At 43.1% G+C, this 17,048-nt stretch overlaps 1 protein-coding gene across 2 annotated transcripts in view; it reads right to left on the bottom strand.

Moving 5' to 3' along the window:
• The window catches only part of LOC148031827 (uncharacterized), a 44,188-nt gene extending 28,071 nt beyond the window's left edge, over positions 1-16,117 (bottom strand). For both annotated transcript variants that reach the window (XM_087685502.1, XM_087685503.1), the window contains exons 1-5: positions 15,745-16,117; positions 15,575-15,662; positions 15,435-15,486; positions 5,395-5,473; positions 5,218-5,300 (exon numbers count right to left, since the gene is read on the bottom strand). In XM_087685502.1, coding sequence (XP_087541628.1) covers positions 5,218-5,300; positions 5,395-5,473; positions 15,435-15,486; positions 15,575-15,662; positions 15,745-15,805 — 363 coding nt within the window. In that variant the 5' untranslated portion in view covers positions 15,806-16,117. The remainder of the gene's footprint in view (positions 1-5,217; positions 5,301-5,394; positions 5,474-15,434; positions 15,487-15,574; positions 15,663-15,744) is intronic.
• Between the last annotated feature and the right edge of the window lie 931 nt (positions 16,118-17,048).

A 17,048-nucleotide genomic window follows, 5' to 3' on the forward strand; every position in this document is an offset into this window, starting at 1 on the left:
CTGTCATTGAGGACGCTTCACCGAATGCTTCTGATGCTGCGATGACGGCTCCCCAGGCTCGAGAGTGGATCGTTGATAGTGGTGCCTCACGGCACATGACTCCTTCATCAGATGGTGTTGCCCAGTTGCGACCCTCACGTGGGCAGATTCTCATTGGAGACAGCTCTTCAGTCTCTATTGCAGGTCGGGGTAAGATGCAGCTTATTCCCAATTCGTTCCTCCAATCTCAGTTGGGATATCGGCGGTCCCAGGCCGATCCGCAGCTGTATGTTCACACTTCCGAGGATGGGTGTGTGCTTTTTGTCTTATATGTTGATGATTTGATTGTCACAGGTGATGATGCACAGCAGGTCCAGGAGACAAAGTCAACTTTACATCGGACGTTCGAGATGACGGACTTGGGTCTACTTCATTTCTTTTTAGGCCATGAGATTTATCAGTCTCAGAGGGGGATCTTTATCTCTCAACAGAGATATGTACAGGAGCTCTTGGTGTCTTTTGAGATGGAGGATTGTCGGGCCCTATCTACTCCTATGGATCCGAACTGGAAGGCCACTTCCCATCTTTGGCGGATGCGTCCCGCTATCGTCAGTTGATTGGGTCCTTGATTTGGCTTCTCAACACTAGGGTTGATCTATGTTTTGTTGTTGGGCTCTTGGCAGGGTTCATGAGTAAACCTAAGACGGTGCATTGGCAGGCTGCTCAGAGGATACTTCGGTATTTGAGGGGGACATCTGATTTAGGGATTCATTACCCCGCAGGCACAGATGGTTCTGATCTTGTACTTGCAGGTTGGAGCGACTCGGATTGGGCCGGTGATGTGGACCACAAGCGGTCTACTACAGGTTACTGTTTTACCTTAGGTGCAGGTGTTATTTCATGGAGTAGCAAGAAGCAGCCCACGGTAGCCCTTTCGTCTACTCAGACGGAGTATCGGGCCGCGTCTTCCACCACATGTGAGGCTGTGTGGCTTCGGAGATTATTGGAGAAGCTTGGGTGCCCCAGACTCGTCCTACTTTGCTGCGATGTGACAATGAGAGTTGCATTGCCTTAGCACGGAACCCTGTTTTTCATGCCCGGACGAAGCACATAGAGATCCAGTACCATTTCATCCAAGAGAAGCTTCTGGATGAGACCATCACTGTGGAGTACTGCAAGACGGAGGACAATCTTGCGGATTTGTTTATGAAGGCACTTCCCCAGGCTCTACTTCGGAGACATTCCAGATCCCTCGGGATTCTGCCCTGCCCAGGCTCTAAGAGGGGGTGTTAGAGAGATCACAGCCAAGCAGGAGGTTTCAGCCTGGTGCAGTCGGACTGCACAGTCGGACTGCCACGTGGCAGTCCGACCCACTGCAGGCAGTCGGCTGCATTTAATGCAACTGACTGGGCATTTTTGGTGCTCTATTTCCAGGCAGTTGTCGGCTATAAATAGCCGACATTCTCAGCAGTCTGACACACTTCTCTACTCGCAGATTACAGACTGGTGACACGCGCAGATTCTGTCTCTGTTCGCAGATTTCAGACAGGAGACAGTGCAGACTGCAGCGGACTTCGAGATGAACAACAGGTTGCATCGTCGAGGTGGAGACACGCAGTCCAGCGCACTGCGCCTGTGTATATATCTGCATATCTTTGTATTCAGCACTCTTTATAAAGCAGATCTTCATCTTCCACTGTCTCTTTCTCTCTCCTCTCTCTCTGCGTTCTCTCTCTCTCAGTCCTACGCTTCCGCACCGCTGCACTCTAACAGGAAATCCCTACATTTGAGAGATCTATGGATTGGGGGGGCAGATGTCCAAGGATAGTGAGGGGGATGCCCATCACAACCGTCCTAGGATAGACAGATGTGCTCACTTGCGGGTTTGTGTAAGGCACAATGTTAAAAGGTGGAATTCACCAAGGTACGAAGTGGCAATCACCTGTGGATAGCTACTAGCTAGCATGTGGTGATGAAAAAGACAAGATACTAGGAACTAAATAGATGATCCAAATCCTAGTGTATTGGATGCAAATGTGGAGTACAATCCTAAGTTCTTGAAAGCAAAAGAAAGAAATTCTATGTTTTGGCCCAAGGATGCAAGGATGGAAGGAGTTTGAGAAAAGTAACTACCGATACCATGCTTGAATGAAACAGAAGTGTCAAATATACCTAGGAAAATACAATTGCTTCAAGAGCCTACTTGATTAATATTGATATACTCAAACCTATCACAGATCCTACATGCCAAAGGGAAAAACAAGGGAGGGTTTTGATTCAGATAACTCAAAAGGGCTGGACAAACCTGACACTAAACCTGGCTATAATGAAGATGGATCACCAACCAATCCACTCCAGATCAGAGAGGTGGCCAGCCTCACCAACCAATCCAGATATATTAGGAGCAAGGTTTTTAGGAGTTGGAGAGTGATAGTTGCAACCATACCTGATGTGCAAGTATTCTTGGAACTCCTCATCTGTCATGAAATGTATATGTGGCCAAGAAGGAAAAGAAGGTAAAGATGGAGCGTTATCTTCTTCGTTGAGTCCATGATGCCTCCTTAGGGCCTCCAATGATGGAGAAGCCTATTCTTTCCAGAGGGAGTAAAATAAGAAACATGGGTTTTTTTATATAGGGATTTTTCATAGTTTTGATTGGAGAAAGAGGTTCTAAATCTCTATGGAACTCTCTCTTAAACAAAGAATGGCTAATTGAGCTTGAGTGATAATAGAGTCAATTGAGAATAATACATTATACGTTACATATCCATGATTCCTTATTGACTTGTCACTTATGTCAAAGTTAGTCTTTGGACAATCTATACTGTGGTTTAGAACTCAAACATTATGATTCATACATATCATACAAATAAAATTGAAATTAACATGTAAATAGCCTACCTATAATATGGATTGAGTGAAGTTGCAACATCATGATTCTCATTTCAACACAAACTAACAAAATGTCAAAATCGGAAATGAATCGTAATATATCATAAATAACTCATAAATGAGACTAAAGTTGTATAATAGTCAAATCTCAAGACAAGAATATATACTAGATTGACAAAGTCCAATAACTAAGCAAAATCACACAAAAATCAATCTCTCATCCAAAATCTTGAGCCCTTACGAGACATTACACATCATCATCATCATGTTTTACTTTGTCCAATAGTTTTTTGTCAAAAAAACCATGTTTTGGGTTGCAACTCACCAAAAAAAAATTTAAAAATAAAAACATCCACGTTTTTTACTCTCAGGAACGTTTCGTATTTTAAGAAACGTTTTGTAATTTTCAATCTCAAAGAAACGTGTTTCTTAGCTGCTATGGTAAGATCCCAAGGAGTCTGAGGCATTGTGAATCGATTGTGTGTCATTCCTATATCTCACACAAAACAAAGCCTTCACAATCACCATAGGATACTCTCTAAAAGAGCATTGGCTCTGATACTATGTGAAGATATGCTAGGGTCTACGATAAGAAAACACGGAATATACAAATGCACCTAAAACACAATGACTTAGACAATAATGCAATAAGCGCAAAAACCCTAAATGCAGTAATAAATAATGCCTAAAATGCATCAGGTCAGCCAGCATCATGATGGCCTATATTTTAAATAAAGTTGGGCATCCAAAAATGCCAGAAACCACAAAAATAAGCACCCAAAAAATAACTAAAATAATCTCCTATGTCTAACCCACAAAATCACATGCAAGGCTCACTCATGAGATGACTAGTTAGCTAACAATTTGGGGGTCCTATTTACAAGGTCTACTTTCTGTATGAGAAAGGCAGTAGAGACTAGGCTCACATGAGGATATATAACATTGGGAGGGTTGGAGAGGATATGCTCACATGTATAGTTCCAAGAGCCCTGAACTAAGTTATGGCTATTTGATACTCTACTTACTCCTACACAGCAATCAAGTAGTTCAGTTTGGCCAATCCACGTGTCCTAGAGCTCGAAAGAAATATCGACAATATATGCATAGGAGAATACAACAAATCATTGCTCGAGAGAGAACCAAACCACCTACATTCTTCTCTACATGGGAGGAGATTGAGACTATGCTTCAACAACCAATGGATTTTTCAGATGATATGTACCTCATACTACTGGCTAGTTTTTCTTTTGTTATGAGCATTTAGGTTCAGATTTCTTTTGTTACATGATTTATCTCCAAACATTTGTATCATTTATAGACAGTTGTACCGTATGGTCTAATTAGGTCATTTTGGCCGCTTGCACCAACAAACCCACCAGAGAATCCTCTATCTGAACTAATACACAAAGAGTTCTGCCTAGATCAATGATATCCACCAATATTATATGCATTGAATCCAAGTCTTTGCTAAACTAATGGATATTCCAGCCTGATCATGCGTCACTCCTATGGCCAGAGCCTAGAAAATAGCAGTCTGAACTTAGGATCATCCCACAGCACAATACACCACCTGCAAAAGCATATACCCCTCTTATATCTTATCCCCCCCACTGTCGAGTCGCATTGGATAGGTGTTGACACCTCCACCCTCGCCCGTAAACCACATCCCTCTCGCTCATCGGCAATCTTGTAAGCTCTCATTGCTCTCTTGCTCTCGTGCAATACAACTTCAGGCCCTCAAGAGGGGCCCTCGTTTTTTAGCCCCTTGTCACTTGTTGTTTACTTGTGCGGTGTCGTGTTACACTTCCGTGCGCTTGTGGGCTCGCTGAGTGGTGGGTAATACCCCATGAGGCGGGTTCCACGGGGCGGGTCACCCCTGCCCCAAGACAGACCCATGGTGGGTCCATCACACTTGGTATCAAAGGGCTAGGTGACTTATTGGCAAAACAGTCCCCCTGCAAGAAAATTGGACAACCACCCAAGTTTGGTCCTAACAAATCTCAGAGAAAGTCCAGAAAGATAAGCTAGTTTGCTTCAGACACAGTTGCTACTTGTATAGTTAAAAGCTTAAAGAGAATGCAAACTAAGGCTAGGTGACTCGTTGGCAAAACAGTCCCCCTGCAAGAAAATTGGACAATCAGCCAAGTTTGGTCCTAACAAATCTCAGAGAAAGTCCAGAAACATAAGCTACTTTGCTTCATACACAGTTTTTGTACAGTTAGAAGGAAGCAAACAAAGCCAGCTTTGTCTTACTGCTTATAAGCATTTGTTTGCCCACCTTCATTGTTTTATCTCATTTCCACTGTCACAAACATCGCGTTTCAACAAATAGATAAAGCCACATACCTGGACAAATGAGCACCATTCATCAAGAAGCCGGAAACGCCCCATCATCGATAAACGCCATGCTTGTACAGCAGTGTTTACAGCTGCAGACAAGTTGCAAGAGCAATAAGATACGCATTGAATCCTGATTCAACCCCTATCATTTATACACATGATGATGAGGAAGCATTTACTTACCAAGGCTTTTCTGCCCTCTTTCACGGCATATAAAGAATACAAAACCGTAGAACAATGTGAACCTTGTGATATCCAACAACTGTCACAAAACCCAAAAGAAAGTCTTATCCACCATCTACTTCAAGTTCCAACCAAGTGATATATAGGCCCCACATGGTTAAAAACCTCACCAAATAATCAACTGTTTGACATCACTCAGAGAGAGAATTTTCCTGTTTACCTGCATATCACAATGTGGCCTAGATAGTTTGCAAGATCAATCATGCCTCATAGTAGCTGAAATATAGCAGCAGCGTGTGCTCACTCTTTGAGACACCAAATACCAATGCAGAGAACACAAATGACTCAACAGGAGGGACATATATCAACAGACAGCAAGATGCACATAAAAAGAAAATGTGGATAAAGCACAAGTGTTGGTTTTGGAGCCAAGCACAAGCAAGCTATGGCAGATGGAAGATGAGGCGCTCCTGATATGAGTGTGGGTGTGTATGTGTGAGTCTAGGTGGAGAGATCAGTAGGGTAGATATGGTCTCCAAAACTGGACATGTTTAATTATCCAAGGGTACCTCTTATATAGGTAAAATATATCACAAAGAGACATGCACTGCTTACATCACAGGCGAGATCATGTCAAGTTTGACCTTTTAGGCGTTTTGGCTCCTTTCCCTTTACACATTCAATGATGTCATGTATCAAATGGTCAAATACATCACCCCTCCCACACACTAGATAGGAGTGTGGTCATATGCAAGTTGTCAAGAAATGACTGCTGTGAAAGCCTACCAGAGAGACAGTAGGGTTTGCGGGGAGAAACATAGTGTGTGTACAGTAAACACTCACAAAGAAGAGAAACTCAAAAAACACAGAAGATGAAGCACTAAATCATGCTAAGTGAACAAAGCTGATACAGCAGAGCCAAAGCTCTGAAGATGACAAGCACTGACATGTCTGATCAGGCAGCAACACCTGTAGGGAATTTGCACAATGAAGGGAGAGAAACACAATCCTCCAGCAATAGGGTGTCGAAGATGTATGCTGAAGGTGAAGGACAGCTGTCGAGGGAGCGAAACACAATCCTCAAATGCTGTCAGAGCCGAGGAAGAAGATCACCAACTACAAACATGTGCTCCAAAAGATGAGGATCAATAGGACGGCCTGCCAAATGAGGAAATCCAGCCCTGATGGAGCAAGAATTGCAAAAATGCAGGTGTCTGAGGTAGCAAGTCCCTACTGAAGCTGTTGCCGATGCCAAGGAGGTGTCAAACTCCAAAACACAGCCTAAGAGGCTGACGCCAAGTGGAGAGCACTATCGCTAGGTAGAGAGAGGTGATCTGGCAGAAAAAACGCAAGTGCCTGCTGACACCAAATGGAGAGGACGATTGCCAAGTGGAGGAAGAGAAGTTGCAGGCAAAAACATAGTTACAATCTAACACTAGATGGTGGAGATGGTCGCTAAGTGGAGAAAGAAAATATGCAGCCCAAAATGCAACCTAGAAGGTGAAGGAGACATGACGCCTAGCGCAAGGAGGGATGAAAACCACGAACCGCAATGTTCTCTAGGTGGGGTGTGAGCAGCAGTGGAGAGGAAGAGAGGAAGGAATAAATGTGGGATGGATGAATGGGTAGAGTCAATGCCGTATATATAGGCATAGACTGTCTACAATGTCACCCATTGAAGTCTCTTGATGGCACCCTGACTCTCTTAGAAGGCACCCAAAAAGCCTTCTTCGGGCTGTAAATGGAAACAAAAATAGAAATGGAGGGAAACGAAAATGAATGACATACTTTCTCAACACCCACTCTTGGGCCCAAAAAGGAGGACAAAAGAGGAGTGAGAGAGAGGAAGATCGATCCTAAACCAATATTCCACTTGTAAGATAACCTGTAGCGAAGATCAATAGACATGATGAGCTAATAGGACCCCAAACTCAACCTCAGGAGAGAAGCCACAAGCTCTGTGACTCCATGCTAGAAGGTATATGCAAGCCTAGCCACCAAGCCATGGCTGAAACATCCAAAGGCCAGAACTAGCAAGAACTTGTAGATCCCAAGTATGAATGGTAATCAATGGGAAGGGGAATTAGGGAGAGAAACGGCATGGAGATGTCAACCATCCCAAGAAAGTAAAGAGTGTGTAAAGAACCACAGGATGAGTAGGAACCTCCTCTGAAGGTAAAGGAATGGGATCCCCCTCAAAAGAAGAAGAAAAATGAGCGCCCTCTGAATCCCCCTCAAAGAGAGATAGGGAATCAAGAAACTCATGGATCACAGACTTTGAAACATCTAAAGACGAAGAAAATGCTGCCAACAAGGCCAAAGAAGGTATTTGGGGCTCCAATGAAATAGGAATAAGGCAACTCCCAAAGGTGGCCTCTCAAACCTGAGTAGAGAGTAGAGGGAGGAGTATCACACAAAATCTCCTTGATGCCTGCACCAGAGTCATTGTTGTGGAGCAAGACAAGGGAGGTGATGAAATAGATAGCTCTTATGGAGTCATGGGTAGACAATTGTCACTGTCTCTCAATGGAGTGGACTATGGAGCCAAAGCAGAGGAAGGAGTTGAGCAGTCTCCGTCTCTCAAAGGAGCGGATTGACAAGACAATACCCAACAACCACTATCTCCAAATGGAGCAAACTGTGAATTCCAAAACCATAGGCAGTGGCCGTGGCCGTGGAAGCCATTGGACTTGAAAATAGGTGGAGGAATCATCCATAATGCATTGTAGCAATCTCCAGGAGATCCTCATGCTTGATGATCCTCGTTTTGCTTGGGCCAACTTAGTGCGCATCAGATGCATCTTAGTGCCTTGAGCGTAATACTCTGATAGCCAATGCAAAACAATCTCTGTGGCCCAAAAGGGAAATGTGGCACAAAGAGTTCTTGGTGGTAGATGTGTGTGCTCTAGCGATTTGGGGAGCAAAGGTCAAAGTCGACGGTCTTCAATGGTATGACTATTCTTGCCATAGTAGAAACACCCAATGGATTGTCCGTCAAGAGAAGCCATAGAGCCGAAGTGTCAACCTATAAAAGGGAGGGTGGGAGCAAGAAGAAGAGAAGGCTATCTCTTGAGCATGCAACCGAAATAAGGAGAAAATCTAAAGATGATACCGAATCCACAACCTCTCTTCACTTTCCCCAATGCAAAGGATCTCCGTGGCCCTTTGACTACCTTTGGCTCTAATACCATGTCAAGAAATGACTGCTGTGAAAGCAAACCAAAGAGACAACAAGATTTGAGGGGAGAAACACAATGTGTATATGGCAAACACTGACAAAGAAAAGAAACTTAGAAAACACAAAAGAAAAAATGATGAAGCATTGAATCATGTTAAGTGAACAAAGCTAATACAGCCAGTGGAGTCGGAGCTCTAAAGATGATTGCACTATCTTGTTTGATCAGGTGGCAACACTTATAGGGAAAACAGTGAAGGGAGCAAAACGCAATCCTTTGGTGGTAGGATGTAGAAGATATATGCTGAAGGTGAAGGATAGTTGTAAAGGGAGTAAAATGCAGTCCTTAGATGCCATTGGAGTCAAGGAAGAAGATCACCAGCTACAAATGCGTACTCCAAAAGATGAGGATCAAAAAGATGACCTACTAGATGAGGAAATCCAGCCCCTACTGGAGTTTTGAGTTTTTGCGTTTTGCATTTTAATATAGGGTTTGAGTTTTGCTTGTCTTTGTTTGAGTCTTTGTGTTTCAATCTTTGTCGTACATGTTGTGTTTCCTCAGTGCAAACCCTAGCATATCTTCACATGGTATCAGAGCCGGTACTCTTCTAAAGAGTATCCTACGGTGATTGTGGAGGCTAGTCTTTGCGCAAGACTCACATATGACTCAATTCTGACTCATAATGTCTTAGGCACCTTCTTCTTCAGATCCTTTGATGCCCTATCACGCTTCTCCATCATTGGAGACTTTGAGAATGCATTATGGTCTCGAGGAGGAGATAAACACACCTTCACCTTTACCATCTTCTTCTTCTCGTTTTGGTCATCTTACAGATAAAGAGTTTGAGGAGTACTTGCGCATCACGTATAGTTTGGTTTACACTCCTCCAACAAGTGCTACTACTCCATCAGGACCGATTGGTGAGACTAGTCATCTCTTTGATCTTGGAGGGATTATGACATTCGGCACATCTAGCAATCCAGCTCTTTTATCTCAGCCAGGCCTTGTGTCAGGTCCATATAACCCTTTTGAGTAGTATGAGCCAAAACCCTCTTCTATTTTTCCTTTTGGTGTGCGAGAACCAGATGGTTTTTAGTATGTTAACTTTAATAGAGGAGGCTCTCAAAGCAGATTCTCTTCATCAAGTATATCTTTACCATCTATTTCATTTGAGTAAGTAAACCACACTGCTCAACTCCCTTCCATCCAACCACTATCTTTTTCGCATTGTGATCTGCTCACATCTTCATTCCAAAAACTTGGATTACATGTCACTTCTGCTCAAAGCACACTAGGGGATGGATCTTCCATCTCTACTCCTGACACTTTCTCTTTCTCCATCCCACCATCTACCTACCTTTCATTCACTCCACCTCTTGGTGCATCATTAGGGGAAATGCCACCCTTTAACACTATATCTTCCACCTACCCCCCACTTTACCCCAACCTTCCACTTTGGGACGGTTGTGACAAGAATCCCCCTCACTATCCCCGAACACTCACAAACCCCCCACATGACCAAGCATAATGCAAGTACAACTGAATGAGAATGATTGATTGAACGAGTGCGGGAATGAGTGTCTTTTATAGGCTTACAATAGGTGGTATTGGTAGGTGAAAAAAGTGGAAAGAGACCATGGTATTCACTGACTGTGGTTTTCATAAACCATGCATGCATGACCTAGCCTAAGGCTTTATTTGCACCGTAATCCTTTACCTTCTTCTTCATTATAAAGAGGCTATAAAGTGGGTGTGATTGCACATTTTTCAACAATCGTTGGTACCGAGCCCCTCAATTAGCTCACCCTGATCACATCAATCAATGAAGAGCCGGCAATGCCACGGCCCATATTGAGTTAATGCAGGGGTTGCTTCCTGAGTTCCACTCTCAATTACAACATTTTCCCCTCGCATTTGAGCATTGGAGTCATTTCATTGACCGCTATGCGGCTCGAGATCGCACTCAACGTATCACTCTCGATTTTGAGCTTCAAGAGTTTTCCATTAAGGAAGGGGATGATTTGAAAGTCAAGTTGGCCGAATATCGGCAGTTAATCACCGAGTTTGCCACTACTAACTCCTTGAAGTCAAACGATGATCAAGTCACGTCCTTCTTGAACAAGTTGCCCAACAAATACTTCCATTTTATCCACCACATTATCTCACTACCTAGATTGCCGACCTTCTACAAGTTTGAGTGTTAGTTATTGCGCTATACAAGGCTGCACGATCAAGTCCACAAGAAGTTGTCCATGCACATCCATTCAAAGGGACAAGGGTTGGTTGCCTCTTCTTTGAGAGGAAAAACCAACAGTGGCAAGAACTTGCAAGATGTGAAGCCGAGCCAAAACAAGGGTGGCACCTCTTCCTCCGACAAAAATAAAGAAACAAGACTTCTTTGGTAACAAATTCCTAAGAAAAATAGGTTTTGCACACACTACCAGAGGTCGGGCCATATGGAAGAGTGTCGTACCAAGGCCCAAGGTCTTCCTTCTAGAAAACCACAGCAGACTGCTACGACTGCCTCCGCTCCAGCTGGCCAATCCAGTGGGGCTATGCCTCCCGCTGTTGCGCCATCTACTCCATCTGCCCCAGTGGCTACTAAATATATGGCACACAAACAATCTCAACAACCTATCTCCCTCGCTACTCCTGAAGGATTGGCTGATTGGTCTGCTAGTGACTCACCTATTGCACTTTACGCATCCATTCCTAGGACATCCACTATACCTTCTAGGACCACTTCCCCACCTCGCCGAACACAATGGTGGCCACACACTTTGCCTTTCTCTTTTAAGACTTCTGTTGCATGCTTACATACTCATTGCATTGCACTTAGCTATGCTTTCTTTTATTTTCAGTTTTGTTTTTTAAAAGCATCTCACTATTCACATCTATGCTCGCAAATTTTAATCTCTTTTGCAAGGTTTTGTATTTCAGTGTAGGGTTAACATGCAAGCTTGCACTAGTCCTTTTTGAGCTAACATGCAGGGCTAATATGCAATGTAGGGCTAGGCTAACATACAGGCTTGCACTAGTCCTTTTTAAGCTGGAGAAAGGAGATGTGCATCGTTCATTTCATGGTTCCATCTACTTGGAGTTTTACTCTTCTACCAATATGGAGGCTTCCCCTCCCGCAATAGATCATGCAACATCTCTTGTGGTACTATCATGGCGGTGACTTCTATCCTTGCTCTTCTAGTAGGGATGCTTCATCATCTTCCTCCACATGGTTCTCGACACCACATGAGAACCAACATCCTCAAGCTCTCTCTTCCTTCTTTGGCATCAACATCCAAGTTGAGAGGGAATTCCTACCCTTCTTGGTATTCTACAGGTTTCGGCACTTGTCTTCGACATCAGCCTTCCCCCCTTGTTGTATGTTCCCCTATACATTGCATGATTTCATCATGTTTGTACTAGGGTGCTTGGACAAGTGAACAATTTCCCCACGAGGGACACTGTCCAAGTGGCACCTATTGCATAAGCATTCTTTAACATGTAGCATACTATGCATCCCATTGTGCAAAGCACCACTAGACCGATCCTAAGCTGTTTCCATCAACGTATTACACCACCATCCTTCTTCATCAATACTTCTTCACCTTTTCCTTGCCATCGACATCCTCGAATGGTTGGGTTGGGTAAGCTTATACTCTTTTACGATATGTTGGGTGTATCATCCCTACTTCCGTCTTCTAAGTCACTGTTACTTGATCGGCCGTCACCCCTAAAATTAACTTTCCGCCAAAAAACAAAAGAAAAAGTTCAATGTGGTTCCATACGCCTTTATAGGGCTTGGTAGGCCACTAGGTAGCCGACTAGTACCCTTTGTCCGATGCCATGTCCTTTCTGGGGTGACTACTTGGACTCCTTTGGTAAGATAACCATAGCCTTTGTAGTCTTGGTAGGCCACTAGACAATTGACGTGCACCCTTTGTCCAATGGCCTGGTTGCTTTGGGGTGGGACGCCTTGGGATAAACATTGCCAGCCTTCTCTTTTAGGCTCAATTTTGGGCTTGAGAGGGAGTATTGCACTAAAATACGCTTACAACTAATTAGCATTTTTAACAGCTTCAAAATACGCTTAATTAATGAAAAATACAAATTTGGTGCGCGATTTAAGAGAGTTTCGGTCACCCTTCAACATCTATAAATAGACAGATTGGCCACCATTCAGCCTTTTATCCTTTTGTGCAAGTTTCTCACTCTACTGTGTAAATTTCAGCCATCAACCATCTACTATCTGCTATCCAACCACATCACCGACTACAACCCATCACTATCCAGTCCTAGGCAGCCTGTTTTCATCACCGACTACAACCCATCACTATCCAGCCCTAGGCAGCCTATTTTCAGCTATTGCCCTATTGTTTGGAGGTCTCTATTTGCTACGTCATCATAGCACCTAATTAGCTTACGTTTTCAACATCTAGTGCCAGGTGACAGGTTGTTGCCATCTCTCCCACCAGGCCATCGCTGTAGTACCTACGTTTTTGCTGTCCAACAGGCCGTCTACATCAACAAGCACCTCTCCTATTATCACCTCAGTTCCCTAACTCTCCGACACTACATTGCTCTGCACTTGGGCATTCTGTACTCTCTTACATTCATTTACAACATTCATTCACTTCAGAGTTCCTTCTCTCTCTGTTTGTCTCTATGTTTGAGTTTTGAGTTTTTGTGTTTTGCATTTTGCGTTTAGGGTTTGAGTTTTGCTTGTCTCTATCTGAGTCTTTATGCTTCAATCTTGGTCATACATGTTGTGTTTCCTTAGTGAAAACCCTAGCATATCTTCACATGCAATTCTTTGTTATAGTGATGTCTATACAAAAGACACCTATACTATGATAGGAAATACCTAAAGCTCCTACTAGCCTTGATGAAGTCCCAAGAGTGCAAATATGGTAGTTTTATGTGACTTGAAAACTTTAAGGTTCGTAGACATTATTATTTTAAATTGATGGTGACTAAGGTTGTAGGCCATCAAAAAGCACTTTTGATGTGGCAGTGATAATTGCCAAAGCAATAACTTAATTCTGTTGATGATGCAAGTGAAAATGATGCTTGGCCTGTGAGAGGCAATGCAGCTAGGTGCTCAGCTTGGTTGATTATTGGCAGTACACTATCCTAATGCCCCTGAATAAGGAGTACTCTTGGTGGCATTGGGAAAAGGCAGTGTGTAAGGCAGTCACTAACTATTCGGAAAACATTTTTGAGCTGCCATGCAAAGGCTATCACCAAAAATATGGTCAAATGCACTAGATGAGGGGAGAGATTGGTAGTTGTATGGCGAAGATAAACCCAACTTTGCTTACCCATTATGCTATTCTACTTTCCCGCCAAGCCTGAACTGTATGTTGAGCAATGTCTAGCTAATTAGCTCTTTATTAAAGCCCCAAAACTCAATAATTACCAAAAGTTTCATTAAACGTGCATATTTCCTAGAGTATCTCTGTCCCATGAGCCAAACCCTAATTTGGGAGGATCCACACTCCTATAAATAGACACGCTACCCACCACTCAACCTACTACTATTTTGTAGATTGCTCACACCTATCTCTGTTGTCCAAACTCCACACCCCGTCCACAAAGGATATCTCAATTTGAGTTGTTGTCTACTATTAGCATCTACTTCCAAATACCTTCCATCAGTCGGCAACTAGCAATCAGCCTCCTACCATCACCAAACAGGCTGCATTTGCTGCCGTATGACCAAATTCAGCCTACGTTTTCAGACTCCAATCTATCACCAGCCTACCACATCATCATCAATACCTACATTTGCTGTCCAGCCTGCCACATCAGCATTTGCAGCCGGTGTTTTCACTCCAGCTCCTGTCATCTTCATCATCTGACACTTTTCCAGCCAGCTGCCTACTATTTCAAGCTGTCCAACTTCATCCAACACTGATCCAAACTTCCCTGATCTGTGTTTGCCGCTGCCAAACACATTCAAAGGTTGTCTACTACGTTTTAGGGTAAGTCAAAGTACAACACACTCTCTAGCTCATACTCTCTACCTTGGCCATAGAGACATGGAAGTTCAAGGTTCTATATTGACCTTGCATAGGGTGTTTGCTGCATTGAGCATTGTATTTATTCATTGTTCTACATTCATCTTCTATGTTCATTGTCTTTGAGTTATCCTAACCCTATTGAGTTCTTTTATTAGTCTATGCTTTGTCATACGATTGTGTTTGTTATCTATAGAGAAGTATTTCTTTACATGGTATCAGAGCTAGGTGTCATTGAAGAAACCTAGGCTTTTGATTGAAGAGCTTGTCATCAAAAACGTATTCTCAAAGGAAAGATAACTTCGAACACATCATCACCACTTTAGTCTCCAAAGCAACCTAGGCCAAGAACTAAGTAGAAGTGGGCCTCACACTATACACACTTTTTCAGGACTTTTATCACATGGAATATCTCCTAAGCCTTCCATAGTGTGGATCAGTTGGTACCACAGTTTGCCCACATGGCTATACCTAGTGACCTTTTGGTTATGTTCTAGTGCTCTAGCCAACAGTTGGTTCAAACGAGTTCAAGTGCCTCCTCCACCAGCACCTTATACAAACCCTCATCCCAAATCCACCCACCCACCCATTCTTGTAGGATGATATAAAAGCTAGTAGCTCTTCTAAATATTGATGACACTATCCTTGTGTCATATTTTTTATTTTGTTGAGCCATGATTAGCCTTGGTTCGAGCATGGTCCGAAGAGAGAAAGGCATAGCCTTCTAGACATTGGATGCAGTGCATCTTCTACCAAACACCTGTTGTGTGCGACTATAGAACATGGTAGAAGCATCACAAAATTTTTAAATGAAAATAGAAACATCTTATTTTTTGAAAACAATCACCTCCCAAGAAAGGTCTGCCTTGAGTCTGCTTAGTCCCTCGAGAGCTGCATATCTGTCCACTTGCACATAGAATGATCAATAAAAGAAGGTAACGCTGCCCAAACTTCCCATTCACTTCAGCACAAGCATTGTTAGCATACCCTGTCAAGCCTTGGGATTCCGCAAAAACTGAGAGTGCAGCAAGGCGTGCTTTAATTTTGCCCGGAGATTCGTTACCGGAGGCAATATCTGGGGAAGATCGATTTTCTCAGAAACTTGTTCATCTTGAAAAGGTTACGAGTGAACGCAACAGGGGATAAAAGCAACCAACCAGAGTACTCGAGATACATCTCCCACATGCGAGTGTCGCCTGAGAAGGAAGGCGGAGCCATCAGGCGAAATGCGCAACTGCCAGTGAAGCTTTTTCCGTCCCTTTTCTTCTTCCTCGTTTCCTTCTCCTCCTCCTCCTCCTCCTGCTCCTTCGACTGCTGTCACTGCCTGGCTCATGCATGTGAAGAAAAAGCAAGGAGACGATCGTCGATCCTTGATATGTAAAGGCTTACTTAATCATTTTAAATCTGCTCAGGTTTTTCCTCATGGTCGGACGTAGAAGTTTGGACTCCAAAGATGACAAGGAAATGCCAATATGGCGCGTTAATGGTGATGATGATGAGGCAAAACTCACTATCGCCATCCCTCTTCTTGCATATGTAACTCTCTTTGTTTGAAATGTTACTACTCTATAATTAAAAGTTCTTGCTTCCGTATTCACCTAAGCTCTTGATTTATCCCAAACCTTGTGCTTGTTTTTATAAAAAGGTAGGTGCTTATTCTTAAAGATGAGTGAGGTATGTTTTAAGGTAACGGGTGGTAACTAAAAATGATTGAGATATGATTAAGGCAATTAGTAGGAATATAAGGTGATAGTCATCTCTCTCTCTCTCTCTCTCTCTCTCTCTCTCTCTCTCAGCCAAGTGGCTGCTTGATCAAATATAGCATGGATTAATTGTATTCACCATTTTGGTGTAATAGGTCATTATGGCCTTTAATAGATGTTCTTTTTTCTTGTGAATAAGTGTATATGAATGTATGGAAATATTTACATCAGGCCTTCGTGCCAATCAAACAGAATGGATACAACTCTCAAATCAAAGCCTTCTGGCTAGCCATGAAAATCGTGTCAAGCACAAGTCAAAGCCAAAAGGCTACTAAAACATAACACAAAAATATCATGTAAGTAGTACAACTTGGAGTTAGAGTGGACAAGATCTAGCTAAGAAGTAGCCACATCAAGGAAAGCCATGTCTACTGAAATCATGGAAGAAATCTGCCATAAGAGTAATCCTCAAACATGGGCCACATGACCACAAAGATCTAGCTAAGAAGTAGCCACATCAAGGAAGGCCGTGTCTACTGAAATCATGGAAGAAATCTGCCATAAGAGTAATCCTCAAACATGGGCCACATGACCACGAAGATCGATGGTGGCCGAATCAAAAATAAAGGCATGGATGATGTGAGTGCAAAGAAGACAATGAAGACATCTCGCCCAATGGATGGGCATCTATTGCATAGTCTCACCGAGGTCCACACAAGAGACAAAGCTCCAAATATGTCTCACCATAGGGCAAAATC

Source organism: Lygodium microphyllum, chromosome 9 (genome assembly GCF_053477565.2).
Source record: "Lygodium microphyllum isolate KBCC chromosome 9, Lygodium_microphyllum_v1.1.10, whole genome shotgun sequence".
Taxonomy (NCBI): Eukaryota; Viridiplantae; Streptophyta; class Polypodiopsida; order Schizaeales; family Lygodiaceae; genus Lygodium; species Lygodium microphyllum.